Source organism: Aythya marila (assembly GCF_965140915.1).
Source record: "Aythya marila genome assembly, chromosome: 4".
In the NCBI taxonomy this organism is placed as follows: domain Eukaryota; kingdom Metazoa; phylum Chordata; class Aves; order Anseriformes; family Anatidae; genus Aythya; species Aythya marila.
The window spans coordinates 67541183-67558846 of record NC_139045.1 but is presented as its reverse complement, the minus strand read 5'-3'; the positions used below and the strand labels follow the sequence as shown (position 1 = coordinate 67558846).

The window sequence follows — 17664 nt, the reverse complement described above, 5'->3', positions numbered from 1 at the left end:
GGGGTGCGGGGTGGGCTTCGTGGCTCTGGGAAGAAAAGGGTCCCTTCCATTTAACGTGCTGCTGAGGGAAAAAGGGAGAAGAATCCCAAGCCTAGCTTAAAGTCTAGGGCTCACCCTCTCCGTGCAGTTGATCTCTGTGACAAACTTCGTTTAAAGTCTCATGCGGTGACTTCTCGCGCTGACACCTAGGAGGAGGTGGTTTAAATACTTGTGGTATCCTTTTGTGTCCTTAAATATCAGGGGTGAATGGACCGAAGAGGCATCTGCCTCTGTCCGTGGGATATTCAGGTGTCTGACCAGCAAACGAGGGCGAGGAGCTGTTCAGTGCCCCAGTGCTGCCTGTTGGGTTTGCTCTCTCTAAAAATAACCCTTACTGAGCAGGTGGAAAGGCAGTAGGACTTGCACGGGATGAATACGTGAGTCATGTTATTGCTGTTTCTCCAGACATCAGGGAGACAGGAGAAACAGAAGGGCTGAGGAGCAGGTAACTTCTCCGTTGGCAGTTTCAGGCCGCTTTGGCAGAGATGACAAACGGTGGAGCTGGGCTCTCGGCCACCTGCTCCCACAGTACGTTTTGATATGGATGCCAACTAAATTATCATGGTTCATTCTGTTTGGAGACTCTTGTCTCAAATGGTTTCGATGTGTGGTTGATGCTTTGGGGGCATAATAGGTGAAGAACCTTTTGTCCTTTGTGATCTAATTGGTTTTAGTTGACTTACTGTTTTGCAAAGACAAATTGCTCTGTTCTGTGCATTTTTGTGTTACTGTTTCATGTGACATGAAGGATGGGTGGACAGCTATTTCTAATCTTTCCTATGTGTAGCAGGAAAATCTATCTAAGAAGTTCCTGATGGGATAGATCGTGTTATTTCAAAAGAAAGGCTAGAAAACTGTTGTGATACTGGCTGAGGAATGTTATGGTTGGTTTGGGGGTCTGCATTTAGGCATGCTATATTCATAGAACTAACAAATCAGGCTTGTAATTGCCCTAGTTGACTTTGTTTTGTGTTTAAAAATAGGCTGGATGTTTTCAGAAAGCTGATAGTATTGCATGCCCCTAGGAGCTTTACGAATTCACTAACAGCACTAAGCCTCGTGAAAGCCTGTGAAAGGATGTTGTGGCAGTCTCTGGTGAAGTTTCCAAAACTGTTAGTGTATTACCAGGTGACATCTTGAGCATAACTCGTGGTATTATTTGCATTTTCCATTCAATGAACTATAAAGGAGAAATGCTGATGTGTTTTCGTAGTGTCTGGGGAGAGGTGTTCATCTTAATTATGGTGCCATGCAAATAGCACTTAAATATTTCTGTAATTCTGTGTGGTAACTTCCTGTCCTTGCTTGCTGTAGTAAAACAGATGCTACCTTACCTGTCAGTAATGGGAGAATAAAGATGTTGGTGAGTTTTTGCAGCGTAAGTGCTGCTGACTTGTTATTTATCTAAATAAATAAATAAATTTAATTAGATATGTATTTGGCATTGTCCATTAGCTGAAACTTGTCTTGTTGCATAAGTTAGATGAGTGAGATGCTGTCATTCCTTAAGTATTGAGTAATATTATTACACGTGTTGTTAGACTTTTTTTTTGTTGGACCTTCTTATGCTATACAGTGAAAGTAAAACTAAGTACCTATCTCTACTTCCTATTCTTTTTTTTTTTTATGCCTTAAATTTTGACAAGGTGATATTACCTCTATATGATTTAAGAAATATGACAAAGACAACGACTTCTTAGATCTTGATAAAAGTGATATTCTGGTTTTAGTTTTATTATTAAAATATTGAGTGAATTCAGGATTTTACCAAGAACTTAAGAGCTTTTTCTGTTTTGAGAGATTTAATCAGCAGAAATCATGTGTTAAGCTTTTACTATATACTACGGATATATGTCAGTTTCTAGTCTCCTGTCATCTCCTCTTAGATATTTTTTTTTTTCCTTCTATAAAAACTGAGGTGGTGATCTCTCTCATCATATTGTTTCTATAAGGTTCTGCTGATGCACCTCATTGTCTCCCATATCTACTTCTATTTTTTCCAGGCTCTTAAATTTAGGTTGGAGTTGGGTTGTTCATTTTGTTTTGGATTGCAGAGCTCCTACTAACTTGAAATTTTGATCAGCATGATGGAAAAATTCAGAGTTTACTCAGTGAAACCAAAGATCAGATGGACTGTCACACCACATCCTATATTTTATTCATTTTTACCTCTTGTCACTGAGCTGAGTGGAATGAAGTGCTAATGTTTCTTCTGGGAGAGTATCTAGTTTTTGATTTGACTGTTGCAAAGGTGATTCTTCACCCTTTCTCCTGTTAACTTGCTCTAATAGTTAATTATTATAGTTGCTTTATGTTGAAATTGGAAATAGGTCACAAGTTCAATTTTGTCTTCATTTGGCTCTAGCCATTTGCAGTAAAAGGTGCTGCAAGAGCCCAAGCACTCTCCAGCAAAGGGAAGTTTTTCAGTCCTCACTGATTATTTTTTCTCGATTTTTGTTTGAGTGAAGCTATAGACATAGGTAGGTTTTATCAGCACTATCTGTAGCCGTATCTTTTCTGCTTAACTGAAGACTGAACTGCATGGATAATACCCGTTGGCCTGCTTCTTGGATGGGTTTTTGAAATTACCATTCCTGGGGGGTCAGCTCCTGTTCTAGTCTGTCGTCTGTCTGTCATGGGCTATATTACCACGTGTTCAAATCATTTGCCACAGTTCAGCTTCATTTGTTTATTTTTTGATCCCCTGATAGTTCTGTATGCTAATAGAAGTTTGAGTATTTCCAATACTTTTCTCAAGGGTAATGTCAAGCTGTTAGGCTTTGCCTTTTAAAAATAGTGTTTCAACATTAATGCTTCTGTTGTCTATTTACACATCCTTAGTTCCAAAGCTTTTTTAAAAAAAAATCAGCATCAGAGAGTTGGATCTCTTCATAGGCTGGGAGTGCAGAATTATCAGGACTTGCTGTTTTTTTCTTACATTGTTTGTTAATCTTGGCTAGAGGCTGCCCATGGAAGCATGCAGAAGATTAAACTCCTGTGTCGGTGAGATGAGGCTCTCCTGTAGATACCTGCTGCTTCAATATCTCCTGCCTTCTGTTATTCTGGAAACATGAAGTGATGTCTGACCTTCCACACGAGGCTTGCTGCCTCAGCTCTCTTCTAAGAAATGTGTGATGCTGTTGTGCCCCCTGGGCACAGTAGTTTGCCTGAGGTCTTCATAATATGTCTGAATGCATCTTTTTAAAGCAAAAAAAGAAAACCATGTTCTATCTCCAGAGACACAGAATATCATTGTGTTATCTTTCCCCCTCTGTAGACACAGTAAATGTGTGCATGCACGCGACATACATTATGTTTGTCTTCCACCTTTTCTTTTACTCCTTTGGAAGCTGATTTTAAGGAAGGCGAGTAACCAAATGGCAGATGAAGGATTCAGTACAGCAAACAGAGCCAAATGCTTTTCCTTTTAATAGTGACTGACAGTTATTCTTCACCTCTGGTTTCTTATCTTTCAGTTTAATCGTTAACATCTACTCAACTATAAGCACTCCTTCTGAGTTTTCACTGAACATTTCAAGCCATTTAAAAAAAAATCTTAATTTTCTTGAGTTACTTGTGTTATTATTCAGTGTTGGGAGAGCTCTTTGTTTACAGAAATCTGCCAAAGAGATTGATCTGTGCTGCTCTGTGTGCTATTGAACACTGCTGCCTGCCTTGCCCAGGGCTGTATTAGCTGAAGAATAGATCCTCTTTGAGGAGCACTGAAGCTTACCTAAACAACATACTGTCAAATGTCTAATAGAAAATAGTATGTTTTTTTTTTTTTTTTTTTTTTTAAGAACTATTCCTTAAACTTTGGAAAGTATTTCTGGAGTAAGATGAGAGAATCTCATGGAGAACTGAAATGCTGGGAGGAAACAACCCCCACTTCCAGTATGATGAGGAAAAGGACAGGCCTATTATTTCAAAACCTGTGGTAGTATTTGAGCAGAAGGTCTTAATTATTACAGCTTAATTCTGTAGAATTTTGGTCTACCAATGTATTTCTAGTTACTTTAATGTGGTTATCGGCTAATTACTGTTGGTCCTTAATGCTGTGTTAAGCTCTGTTATTGTAGCTCAAGGTTACAGTAATGATCAATGATCATTTTCCAACTTCTAATTTAGAAACACGTGTTTGCTATTTGATAGTTTTGCTATTGTTTTGCTAAGACAGTTAAATGTTAAGTGTACAGAAGATTATTTTTCACTTAGAAAGCAAAAGCAAAGAGCAGCTCTGTGAATCTGAGGGAAGCAGCAGGAGCTTCCTTGGCAGGACACATGAGAGGTGTTCCTCAGCTCCTGGCTTGCTACTAGTGAATTATTTAACAGTAACTTCTGTTTTGCTAGGAGTGATTCTGTGTCAATGGAGCTGAAAGTAGGAGACGGTGCATATGAGGAAATAAAATGTCACAGGCTTAGTGCTTTTTTCCAGCTCGTTTATTGGCAAGGCTGGGGGTGGAGCAGGGAAGAAGCTTCTGTTCTTGACACAGGCGTAAAGGAGCTTAGACCAGGTGAAAGTGAGCACTGAAGTTTTCCAAATTGTAAGCTTTACAGGTTGGGCTTTGCATCAGTTGTGCATCTGCATTCTTCTATTCTGTGACTTTTATTTTTTGTTTTACACTTCATTGCTGCAAGTTAACTAAGTTCGTCCTTGCCTGGACTATGCTAAGTGCTACTATAGGGACATCGTGTTTGATAGGTAGAGACTGTGCCTAGAGTTTTGCTATTTTGACAATTAAAAATACCGTATTCCTCCAAATGTTTATGACAGGATTGCATTAGCATCCTTTAATTCAGATGAAAAATGATTTAATACAAATACTTACTTTTCAAGAAGTCATCAGACAAAGTTGATGATGAAAAAGATTTTTTTTTTTTCATCATCATGGTATATTTAAGTCTGCAATACTTGTTCTCCTTGCTTATTTTCCCCAGCCTTTTTCATTCTGAGTTTGTTTGTTTTATCAGTTACAGGATTAATATGATAATCCTACTTAAAAGGCTTATGCTTTTTCTAAGTTTGTATCCTTCCCTTTGCTTGTGTGCCTGCGTGCTCTCAGCAGCAGTTAGTATGCAAAGTCCTGGGATTACAGGTAATTGGTATATGGATATTTATATCATGGCCAGGGAAGTGGTTTCTTTTTTTTGTGTGTGTGATTATTATAAAGACACTTGCTAGAGTAGTGTCTATAGTTACCACTCAGTTTTCAAGTCTTATCTCAGATTTATTTTCATTGTTTCATTTTAGAAAGAAAGAGCTTTCAACTACCAAGAAAGATAGAGTGAATCATTGCCTGACAATATGTGAAAACATCGTTGCTCAGTCTTTAAGGTAAGACAATGTTTATTTTTAATTTACTACATTAATACAATTTGTTGCATTAAAGTGAATAGCTTCTTTGCAGTGCTAGATGCTTATCGGCTTCCTGATAATTGCTGATTTTAAATGTTCATCTTCAGTTTAAGACCAAAATGATAAAATGTTTGGTTGTGCTTTTTTAACTAAGCCAAAATCTAGGAAGTAATTTTCCTTGAGCATTGGTAGAGTAGGTATTATCCTTCTACTTCAGACAGAGAAACTGAGGCACAGAGGTCAAATACCTTTGCCAGATTATGTAGTAAAGAGTAGGTAAATGATTTCCCAACTCCTAAGGAAGTGCTTATCTGCTGGATCTTTTCTCCTCTTGTAAATCTGCGGATATGTTGTTGGATTCTGAAACCCCATCAGAAATAGCTCTCATGTTGTCTGCTTCTAGTGCCCATTGTAATTGTCTAATGTTTGTTTGTTTAGAAATTCTCCAGAATTTCAGAAACTGCTGGGGATTGCTATGGAAGTCTTTCTCCTCTGCAGTGAGGATGCAGAATCTGATGTCCGGATGGTTGCTGATGAATGCCTTAATAAAGTTATTAAAGTAAGAATTTCTATCGTCTTACCAGATTTTACCTCTTCTTGATGCAGCATCCTGTATGAATTCACACTTACTCTGTTAATTGCTTTTTCTTCTTGATAATCTCTTGTAATGCAAGAGGTCAAGTAAGCTTTAGGAAGTTCTGTATGTCCTCTAAGGTGAGTTGCACAGAGGGATGTAAAATTTATATCAGATAAGTGTATTTTAACGTGTCTGCTGTAGTTCATTGTTCTTTTTTTTTTTTTTTTCTTCTTTGGTCATTCATTAACTTTGTTCTGTTTAAGACAGTCAAAACAAGAACATGGGCTTTTCTAACATTTTGTGGTATTGGAGGAATACTCTTATTCTGTAAAAAAGAAGTTACTTAACATGTAGGAAAGGTAAAGAATATTATGAAAAAGCTGTCTATAAGATGTAATGTCTCTTCATTCCAGACAATTGGTGTGTTGTAATTCTGGTAGTGATTTGCTGAGACTTAGCAGAGAAGTTTGTAGGCATAATTAGGATAAATGTAGTGTTCTGGAGGCTGTTATTACCTTACTGTGATCCAGAATGAAAGGCTTGCTGGAGACAGCAGGCGGATTTTGATAGGAGGTCAGGCAAGGTCTAAATTTCAGTTCAACAAATCACAAAATGAACCTTTTGAATAACTGATGTAAGCTGCTGCTTCCATAATGGGTTTACCTTCATCTGTCCTTTCCTTTTTTTTCCTGTTTTCTGTAATGGTTGAATTATATAATGTAGCTGCATAATTAATCTAATTGATATGAAACTTTAAGTACTTTATGAATGTGCAAAAAATACATATATATTTTTTAGCGTGAAGGGAGTTTGTATAGAAGCAAGCAGACAAATCCCTATTTCTGTAGGGATTTCTCGAAGTTACGTTCTATTCGTTTGGTATCTGTATGAATTAGTAGTACGGAGAGAATTTGATTAGATGCTCTGAAACTGTCTTAAGAATGCAAGCTTGCTTACTTCTGTGAAACTGTTCTGTAGGCTTGGTGTAAAGCTAATCTCTTAGGTTCACCTGTCTACTTAATACTGTTACTGTTTTCTGACATATTTTAAGTTAACTTGAAAAACTTCAGGTTTTTTGAATCTTTGTATGGTAGATGGTGTTCTTGTAAAGATAAAAGTGATTTTCAAATGACAGTCTGCTATCAGTCACTAAGCTTGCAGTTTGGTCACAGCTGTTAAATGTTGATAGTTGTGGTATTCAGACCACAGGTATTTGTCAGACTGTTACTGAAGCTGGTCACAGTTTGTATTTTGTTTCCATATCTATGCTCTGTGGTAGCAGCTTAGTCTTTAAGCAGACCTGTTTGGTGTATAAATGTAGAGGGGAAAAACACATGCACTTTTATTTTTGGGTTGTTCAAGGAGCAGTGATGCTTGTTATAAGTAGAACAGAGGCATCAGGCCCCTAACCTTGCAAATTAGTTAACGTTCAGCTTTTTTGGTACTTCAGGCAATTTAGGGCTACTTCTGTTGCTATAAAGATGTTTTATATTTTCTCTTTTGAAATAAGAATCTAGATATCAAGTCTTATTTGTAAAACCATGTCTGGATTCGGTATTCATTAGTGCAATTAAAACATTAACATTTCTGTATAGACAAGGCTTTAAACTGCAGTGACAAATTTAGTTAAACCTCTGTAGGTGGTCTTTGAATACCGTTCCACTCACCTGTCAGAACCTCCCAGAGAGCATAAATGGCTTAAAGATTGAACAGCTTTGGTGAAATCTTTATATGAAAGGAAAAAAAAAAATAAGTTGGGAATTATCCATGCAAATACCACTTGCAAGTGAGTTGTTACTGAAGAAATCTCATTTTTGAAGTTGAACTACAAAGCTGTTGTAGTGCTGCCTGACCTAATGACACTGGTGGGACTCCTCTTGCAGATTGTAGTACAGTTGGTCTCAGTAATTAGGATTTATTAGCTATGTTAATTTGCAGTTGACTCTGCTTATATTTTTTTGGACTAGGATGAATTTTTAGGTTCTGTCCTGCTAAAAATATAAGTAAACAAACAAAAGTATTAAAGTTGCTCCAGCTGAGCATGGTATAAGGACAAGTAACCCTTGAAACCAGAATAGTAGCTGGTGCTTTTTTTGTGTGTATGTTGATTGTCGTGGTTTAACCCGGCCGGCAGCTAAACACCACGCAGCCATTTGCTCACCCTCCCCCCTCCCTCTCTGGGGCGGGGGAGAGAAATGGAAAGTGAAGCCCGTGAGTTGAGATAAAGACAGTTTAATAAGACAGGAAAATAATAATAATAATAATACAATGGTGATAATAGTACTACTAATAATAACGTGTACAAACAAGTGATGCACAATGCAATTGCTCACCACCTGCTGACCGACGCCCAGCCTAACCCGGAGCAGTCCGGCCCCCCTCACCCCAGCTAGCCACCCCTATATATTGTTTAGCATGACGTCAGATGGTATGGAATACCCCTTTGGCTAGTTTGGGTCACCTGTCCTGGGTCTGTCCCCTCCCAGCTCTTACTGCACCCCCAGCCTGCCTGTTGGCAGGACAGAGCAAGAAGCTGAGATGTCCGTGGCTTAGTGTAAGCACTGCTCTGCAGCAATTAAAACATCGGGGTGTTATCAGCACTCTTCTCATCCTAAGCCAAAACACAGCATTCCACCAGCTACTAGGAAGAAAATTAACTCTGTTCTAACTGAAACCAGGAGAATTACGCACAGAGGCTGTGACCTTTGTGAAAGCTTAATTTTTACAGAAGTGAAATTAGTCCTTACCTGGTATAGTCTAGGCATTTGCAGTTAATAGTTGGGGTGCTTATAACAGTTTAGAGATGCAAGCAAGACTTTTCTGGGAAGGTAGTATTTTGTTGTGATGATTGGTGTAATTGTGGCATAAAGTTATTGGGCATACAATAAGGAAATAGTGCTCTGGAAGAATCACAGGCTGACTGTGCATAAGCAGTTGTGGCTTCCACATCAGCACGTGCCACATAGGATTTTGTAGTCGTCATGAATAATCCTGTGAAGATGTGAGCTTACTGGTTGACGGTCAAGAAGGCAAATTTCAGAAACCAGAAATTATTGAATGAAATATGAAACATTAAATGACTATATAAATTCATAAGCTAGATACTTGCATATTGCATGAAGTTCTCGTTTCAGCTGAAGGAGTTGTGCCACTATTCATGAACATTTCTACCACGTGCTAGATAAAAAACAAATGGAAAAGAAGGGGTGATCATATGTATACAGAATGCTCTGTAGGAAAGGATTTTACATAGTGGAACTATTTCCTTTTTTTCCCTTTCTGCCATGGTGGAGGTAGAATGATTGAGTTGAGGTGAACAGAAAATTTGTACTCCTCAGTGCTTACTTTCATTTCGTGTTCTCTAATTCTTAATTGTACTACAAGCTTAGAGCAAACTAAAATGCATGCTCTGGCACACTCTGTGTGATTAGATCCTGGAACATGATACTGCTGGTGTCCAAAACACCTCATGGCAACAAATGGATGCTGAAAACAATAATTTATAAAAGAAGGGGTTTTCAAGGGCTGCTGTAGGTAATGCTACAAATACAGCCTCAGCTGCAGAAATACCTGACAGTAGGCTGCTTGAAAGTGGCAGTGTCTAGCAGGGAATAGCTCTTGCTGCTTGTGGGTACTACTATTTTGTTTTAATAGTTTATTCCTGGGTATTTATTATTGGCTATTGCCAGAAGGCACTTTAAGTTGACTGTAGCTGGGGTCTGATGCCACGTGGCCTCTTTTAGGCAGGTGGGACAAGTAGCTAGTGTCAACTGCAAATACCTCAGTTTGTGGAATTGTCCATGTTTCTGTTTTGTTATTGTGGAAGACATAAAGGCATTTCCTGTCTTCTGATTAGTTTTGTCCTCCTATGCATCATATGTACGGGCAGTTAAATAGTTCTACACTTTTTTTTTTTTATTTTAAGTGCAACTTAGTTTCTTTCAAGTCCCTCCAGTCTGATGCAATATATTCATGATACGTTTTATTGCAGGTTTTGATGGATTCCAATCTCCCTAGGTTACAATTAGAATTGTATAAAGAGATTAAAAAGGTGAGTTTACCTTGCTTTTGTCTTTCTGAAATAGAGTATTTAATAAGTGTTTTAGTATATTGGAACGTGGAATTCATGAAAATAGTGTTTGTTTTTTTTTTTTAAAGGTCAAAGTTAAAGCTTACAGAATTTGGTTCTTGCATCAGTTAGATCACTTTGCCATGTCAAAATCTGTTAACATTGCTCTGAATCTGAAAATGTCCAATTTGTAATTCAGATGCAGTTGTGTTTTTTTCAGTTGTGTGTACGCTATGCTAACAATGGCACCACGAACCTTTGATGTACTAGCTAAGTAAACTAAAAAAGTACTTTCTAAACACCTCAGTTCAGTTTTCAGGGAGGCTTGACTTGAGAAGTATTTTGGTTAGGTTCAAGCTAAGTAAAGTATGCAATTTATCCAAATAGGGAGATTAGAGAAGATGACACCTATCAACTTCTATAGTTTTCCACATTCCAACAATATTGAGGAGCTTTACTATATCCTCAGACACTGGGTCTAAATACACTCTGGCTCAAGTCATGTGCTTTATTGAAGATGTCAATACAGAATAATAGTTACTAAATTCAGAATGTGAGCCATTAAGAAATGATGTAGGTTGTTACATGGAATTTTTTTGGTGTTCACTGGAGCTGAAGGTTATTTACTTGCATATTTCCACTGCTGTCAATTTTATGCTGCATTTGTATTTCTGCAAGTGTTCCAGTGATTTTAGACTCCCATATCATCAGTGTCTCTTTGTTGGTTGATGACTGTCTCTGTGGTATTTTAAGCTGATTTCAGCAGAGTGGAGATCTCAGACATTTCCTTCTCTTTCTTGATGTTCTCTCTTACTCATTTTGGGTCACTTGGAAAATTCCTAATACCAGCTAGCAAAATAAAGGCAGTTGTGGATCTGACTTTCCTTCCTTTTAGCTAGAAGAATTTTAAGACTTCCAGATACCTTATGTTTTTTATCTAAGTAAAATTGTGTAAGATGTAAGCAATTGTAGACATTCTATTAGGGAATGGTTTTGCTTTATGAAATGTAACAGTTGTATGCTCTATTTAGAATGGTGCTTCCCGAAGTCTACGTGCTGCACTCTGGAGATTTGCTGAGCTTGCTCATCTAGTTCGGCCTCAAAAATGCAGGTAAACTCATCCTAGTAGTGAGCTTTCCAAAGAACATTTACCAAAATACAGATGCTAAAAATTTTTTTACTGTTCTCAAATTTTAAATATTCTTCTCACCCTCCCTCCCCCCCAGTTATATTCCTGTCACGTTGTCTCTGAAGTAGCTTAATTTGAGTAGCTAGTTTTCTTTTAGCAGAATTTTAATTCTGTGTTGTACATAACTGTGAGAAGGGCAAGACGTGTGAAAATGATGAGTTTTTTCATGTATTGTTTTTAATTCTTAATGTCTGCTAACTGTATTCACCTTGTTTTTCTATGTTACATGTAGCTAATGGAAATATTTTGTATGATTTAGTTGAACGAAGAATTTGTGTATGAATTAAAAAAGGTTTTGGTGGCTACAGTTGTTCTTACCTCGAATTGTTTCTCCTTTGTCGTACTTAGGCCATACTTAGTGAACCTTTTGCCCTGTTTAACACGAATAAGTAAGAGACCTGAAGAATCGGTACAAGAAACACTAGCTGCAGCAATACCAAAAATCATGGCAGCATTTGGCAATTTTGCAAACGACAATGAGATTAAGGTATCTTTAACCTAGTAGTGCTCCTTGTTACATCTCAAAGCACAGTTAAACTACCACTACTATCAATCATGTTGCAGAAAGCAGTATTCTAGCTGCATGTATGAATTAAGGCAAAAGTTGTCTTTGCTTGATGTAATGCTTGGAATGGATGGAAAAGATGCTTGACTTCTCTTTTAATGAGAAAGAAAAAGAGAGAGAAGTGAATTAAATAACATTATCTTGTTTTTAGGTTTTATTGAAGGCTTTCATAGCTAATCTTAAATCCAGTTCCCCTACTATCCGTCGAACTGCGGCAGGATCAGCAGTAAGCATCTGTCAACATTCACGAAGAATGCAGTATTTTTATGCCTGGTTATTGAATGTACTTTTAGGTAAGATTCTGGGGGAAAATAATTTTGCTTCAGGTGTAAGTAATGTGAATTTAATTTCTCACGTAATATGCTAAATATGTGAATGGTTTTTGAGGCAAAGAAAGGATACTTAGACTATCAGTTGCCCTGCTTGTGCTTGCTTTATTTTTTGTAGTTAGGAAATAGAGATACTCATGTTATTTGTATCTTGTGCGTTTGGAAATGCTAATTCAGTTATGTTGAAAAGAAACAGCCAAAGCTAAGGAAGTAAGTAGCCTATTGGAAAATGAGGAGGTCTAGGTGTTCTTCTGCAAGACCTTGCTCTGGAATCTGTGAAGACTTGTATTGTTTAGCAGCCTGGTTGTTAGTGCAGAGAGTCTGAACTGGAAGATATGGCTATTCTTAGTGTTATAATCATGTAGCCTTTTAAAGAACAGGTACCACATTGATTCTTTTCTTGAAGGCCTAACTTAAGTGCTATAGGTACTTAATTCTACTAGAAGTAGGTGGTTTTTTTTTTTGTTTTTGTTTTTGTTTTTTTTTAAATTTAAAAGCACAAAAGTTCATGTGATGTAATTTCTTCTATATTCCGTTATCTGGGAAGTTTTTGCAGTCTTTGGGGGAGATCTGCAGCTGATGTTGAAACACCTGAATTGTAGTGGAAGCTTTTGCCTCAGTTGTGGTACTGTGCAAGGGTTCTTTCATATGTAGACTATAATGCAAATGGAGAGGGAAGGAAGACAGGCAGGTGTGTGAAGTATTATCCTGTTAGCCTTGCTTCTTAAAAGACGAGGTGAAAAATGCAGATGCCATGGCCGTGTAGTGACTTTTCTCATTCTGACTTGAAAATGGTGTATTACTTCTCAGTCCTTCTTTCTCTGTGTGCACGTTGTTCTTTCCTGCCTCAAAGGTGCTGTTTTACAATGTCCTAGCAATGGTACTGAATTTAGACAGTAGTATTAATAGGAACTTAACTTATATTAATTCTTCATGTATTTTGAATTTGCTTCTTTGATTAGTGGGTAAATATATAGAGCAAGATTTCCAGTTGAAGGAGGCAGCAAAAGTATAAATGTTATTCATCAGGACAGTAGCATGTGTTCTGGAGGGGGGAGTTATGTTGGGCCTGAACTGAATAGCCAAGTGGAGGGAGGAAGTTACTCAGTACGAGCCTCAGGGATTATTTAAAAAATAAAAACACAGTTGTGCTGTTATTGAACAGAAGAGGTAGGAAATAGGGGAAGGGAGCCATTGTCCTCCGATCATCCACCCACATGGCCTAAATCATTGTCAGGAGTGTTAAATAATACGTATATTCAAGTGTTTCTACACTTAAAAACATTCTTTAGTTGCTGCTAGGTGGTGTTTTCTTGTTTTGTTTTTTAACAGAAACTATTACACTGACTACACAATTTGTGTAGTTGATGTGTTTGTACATTCGTGTTGATATTTACCATTGTTAGTAAGCGGTTTGGCTTGTTCTGCTCTACCCCCAGGCTTGTTGGTTCCTGTAGATGATGATCATCCTACTCTTTTAATTTTGGGTGTTTTACTTACACTAAGGTATCTCATACCTTTATTGCAACAACAAGTGAAGGATACCAGCCTGAAAGGCAGTTTTGGTGTAACAAGGAAAGAAGCAGAGATTTCACCTTCACCAGATCAGCTTGTACAGGTAAAACGCAAATAATAATCCCAACCTAAAGAGTACTATTTGGACTATGGGGGAGGGAACCTTTCAAACAGTGTGATGCAACACTAGTTTGGTGTCTAGTGGTTGGAATTCCTGATAAATAATTTTAATAACATGAAATCCTCGAAAAATGCTTGCTAGGTGTTCCTAAAGGAATTCATAAAAATAACTGCATTCTTGGATGTGATTCCTCCTCCTATAATAATCAAACATGATAAGAGACTACTACCAAGAAGGCAGTTAAATGGCTTCATTGAGATGAGCTTTTCCTTTTAGTAAAGGAGGATGATGATGATTAGATACAGCATATCTCAGTCACTTTGAATGCACCACTGAAATTTAATGTGGTATATGAGAATGAAGGTAGTATGTTGCATCTTCACATACTTACTCTATTACTTTGTTTTTTAGGTTTATGAATTGACTCTGCATTATACTCAGCATCAGGACCACAACGTTGTGACTGGAGCTTTAGAATTATTACAGCAGCTTTTCAGAACACCACCACCTGAACTTCTCCATGCCCTGACCACTACAGGTGGCATTGCACAGGTCAGTGTATCCAAAGATGAATCCACCATCAGGAACCGGAGTGGGAGCATAGTGGAGCTCATAGGTAAGCTATGTTTTTGGTAATTCGTGTAAAAGGAAATGATTGCAGGCTCTATTTCTTAATGCTACTCAAAAGTACAAAGGATAAAATAAATAGTGTAAAGGTATACATGGTATTTTTCCTTGTACAGTCACAGATCCTCTCCCACTTTATTTTCCTTTAAGTGGGTGTACATTCATTCAGTATTGTGGAACTCCAGAGTATTTTGTTTTGTGTTGATGATTTTTTGTTTACACAGAGCAAGTTAACCATGGTGACTGATACTTTTCACAAAATGAATGTTCTCACCAAGCATCTGACAGTTGTGATTCATAGAAAGCTGATCTAATCAGAATTTATGTTAACTAAGAGCTCCTTGCTAAATGTCAAAACCAGCATGAAATTAAAGCATGTCTTAACTTTATCTGTAACTTAAAATCAGCTATTAGTGTTCCTGTTTGTGAAGTGCATGTTCTTAAAATTGTCTCTTAACTGCTACTTACCTGTTTCAAAAGAATCAGTCTCTGATTGGATTTTCTGTAACGACTTCTGCATTGAACTAATGGATCATTCTAGTATTGCTGCTCTTAGAAGTAATTCGTTAGCCAGGAACAATCATACCAGTGAAATTTGGAACGCTTTTTTTAAAAGTAAACTTCACACAACTTGCACAGAAAATTAAAGTTACTTGGTGGCGAATGACCCCCAAAAAACTTGAGCTTCAAAAGCATCAAGTTTGTTATTTCTTCCTGGCCTGGCCTTTTTTTTTTCCTTCCCATTTGAGGCTTTTAGAATTCCTTCGTGATTTCAGCAGCTCTGTCTTTGCCCTGATATGTTACTTTCTGTGATTTGCAGCTGGAGGGGGGTCTTCATGCAGCCCTGTTCTTGCAAGAAAGCATAAAGGTGATTATTTCCAAAATCAATCTTTTAATTGTGTTCTCCTCAGATTCCCCTCCCTCCCTCCCTTCATTGTCTTGCTGAACTCTGGTCTTTGTTCATAAATTCCTTCCTGTTACCAGCTGAGCTTCATCACTGTAAATCACTGTAAAAAGAATTCTGATGAGATTTCTGATATTGCAACCAAAACGTTCTAAAATTATTTGAAGCAGTATTGGTCTTATTTTTGCTGTAACACAGCAAAATTATGCTGATGAGTATTGAGGCAATTTTCAGTTTTAAAGAGCTTATTTAAAAATACTGTCTGAACAGGGCATTCCTTCTTTTGACAGTAATATTTAACTTTTAACGTAACTCACTAAATAGTTAACCTTCCTGTTTTTGAGAGTCCCGTTTTCTTCCTCTTTTGCTAATGTGTGTTTGTTTGCATGCTTTGATGTGATGCTTTTTGCTTATTTTTTTATGCCTTGTCTTTGACGATTAGCATTATTAATTCTGTGTCTTACTGTGTATATTTAATTTCTTTAGTAAGTAACTCGTTTGGCAGGATTTAAAAAAATAATAAAATTTACTCTGAAGTATTATTTCCCAGTTTGTACATGAAATTACTTTGTATCTAGTTATATACTTAAGTTATTTCACAAAGGAATCATTCTAGATACAGCTGGCAACAGATTTGTCATCTGTTTTAGCTGAGGAAGATGTTAGTACTGCGGTAGAACAGCGTGTGAAAGTAGTGCAGTCAGTGCAAGCATAGTAGGCAGAGAGATGTGCAATACTGTAAAAAGGAAAACCTCAGGGAAAGATAGCTTAAGACTCAATAGGGTTATTCAGACTCAGAGGACTGCTGTAGCTCCTAGCTTACTTTTTTTTCCCAACTATGTCCTTCCATCTTTGTGTGCAAAGAATCTCATTATGCTTCAATACTGTAACAATATGCCTAAATGTGAACTAGTGGGTAGAGCTGAATAAAATAAGAAATAATGTCTGCATCAATAAGCACTAGTTTAAAAGCAAGAGAGTGAATAAGAAGGTGCTCTGGAAGTAGGTATTGCTGCAACATCCGAATGTGAGAGACTGCAAGAAATCAGAACAACAATGCTTATCAATTCTACATGAAAAATGGTAGAATTATCACTTTGATAATTAAAATTGTTAATGGTCTTTAGTGAAGATTTAATAATAGTATAAATTCAATTGAAGTACTTGATAAACACTAACCTTCCCTCACTTTATGGGAAAGCATGTATGGAGCCATCAGTTTTCATCTTTCAAGATCATGATACAAAGATTATTTTGTGGTCTGAAAATGGTATAAATGAATTTGTGGAAACTTGTTCGTGATTTTGAATTTCATGCAGGTTTAATCTCAAATTCTGAATTGTTCATTTCCTATTGCTCACCACTGAAGAAAGGAGGGAAAATTAAGCTTATTCCCAATTCCTGCTCAATGTAGTTTTGCAGTGTCTTGGCATAGAGTAGTGTGCTTCTGTGGTTAGCCATAGGTGAAACTTCTCAAGCTGTAACATTCTTCCGCTATTAGCCTTATGTTAGAACTTGGATTTTCTATGTCTCTTCAATCATTCTGCTTCAGACCAACTTTAGTTTGGAGCAGCTGGCCTATGCTACTTTGTTTCAGCTTCAGAAAATTATTCGTGAACAAGGCTGAAAACTCGTTTCTAAATGAAGGAATATGTTCTGCATCTTAACCGACTTTTGTTCCTCAAAATAGAGAAGCGCCATTCTGTGGCTTGTTTTATAGGCTTACGTAGACACGCAAAGCCTAATATGCCTTGTAAGTGTTTTCCAGTGTCCTTCTTCTTCTTTCACTTTTAAAGGTGATCAGCTGTGGAAAGTAGAATACCCCAGTTTCTTTCAGTGAAATGGACATAAACGTGGAAAAGAATCGAGAAAAATAAGCCATTTTTTCATGCTTTTGCTTGGGAATTCTTAGCACAGATTTACTCACTCCTGTGAGGATGTGTAGCTCTCAGTGAGCTGCTGTTATTTTATATAGAATATACACTGAAATGTTGTGGTTACCTTTCTGCCTTACTTACAGTCTTGAATAGCATAAAACATACTTTTATGAAGGAGACAGTTTTACAATGTTTTTTTTTCTGCATATATACGAAGCAGTTATGATAGGGAAATGAATACAAAAGTCTAATGCTTTTCTTCTACTGGTAACTTAAATGACATATAAAAGAATTCATGTCAAGTTGTCAGAACACTGGTATCTTACGTAGTAAATCTTGGACTACCAATGAGGTTTATTCTAAAGTGCAAAAGAGGTTTGCTGTCATGAATCCCTCTGTCTGAGCAATTGGCTTATGAGATTCATAAGCCAATGGCCTTAATTATTTCCTCTCCTTCTCAGTACAGTTGTATCCTTGTTCTGCTCCCAGGCAGTGA

General features: G+C 37.3%; 1 protein-coding gene across 2 annotated transcripts in view; it reads left to right on the top strand.

Annotated features, from left to right (window-relative positions):
* HTT (huntingtin) overlaps window positions 1-17664 on the top strand; it is an 84296-nt gene that overhangs the window by 429 nt on the left and 66203 nt on the right. The window contains exons 2-10 of one of the 2 annotated variants that reach the window (XM_082760170.1): window positions 5291-5374; window positions 5834-5954; window positions 9964-10023; window positions 11073-11152; window positions 11579-11717; window positions 11947-12088; window positions 13564-13742; window positions 14172-14376; window positions 15208-15255. In XM_082760170.1, the coding sequence (XP_082616296.1) occupies window positions 5291-5374; window positions 5834-5954; window positions 9964-10023; window positions 11073-11152; window positions 11579-11717; window positions 11947-12088; window positions 13564-13742; window positions 14172-14376; window positions 15208-15255 (1058 nt within the window). The remainder of the gene's footprint in view (window positions 1-5290; window positions 5375-5833; window positions 5955-9963; window positions 10024-11072; window positions 11153-11578; window positions 11718-11946; window positions 12089-13563; window positions 13743-14171; window positions 14377-15207; window positions 15256-17664) is intronic. The other variant, XM_082760171.1, reaches the window with a different exon arrangement.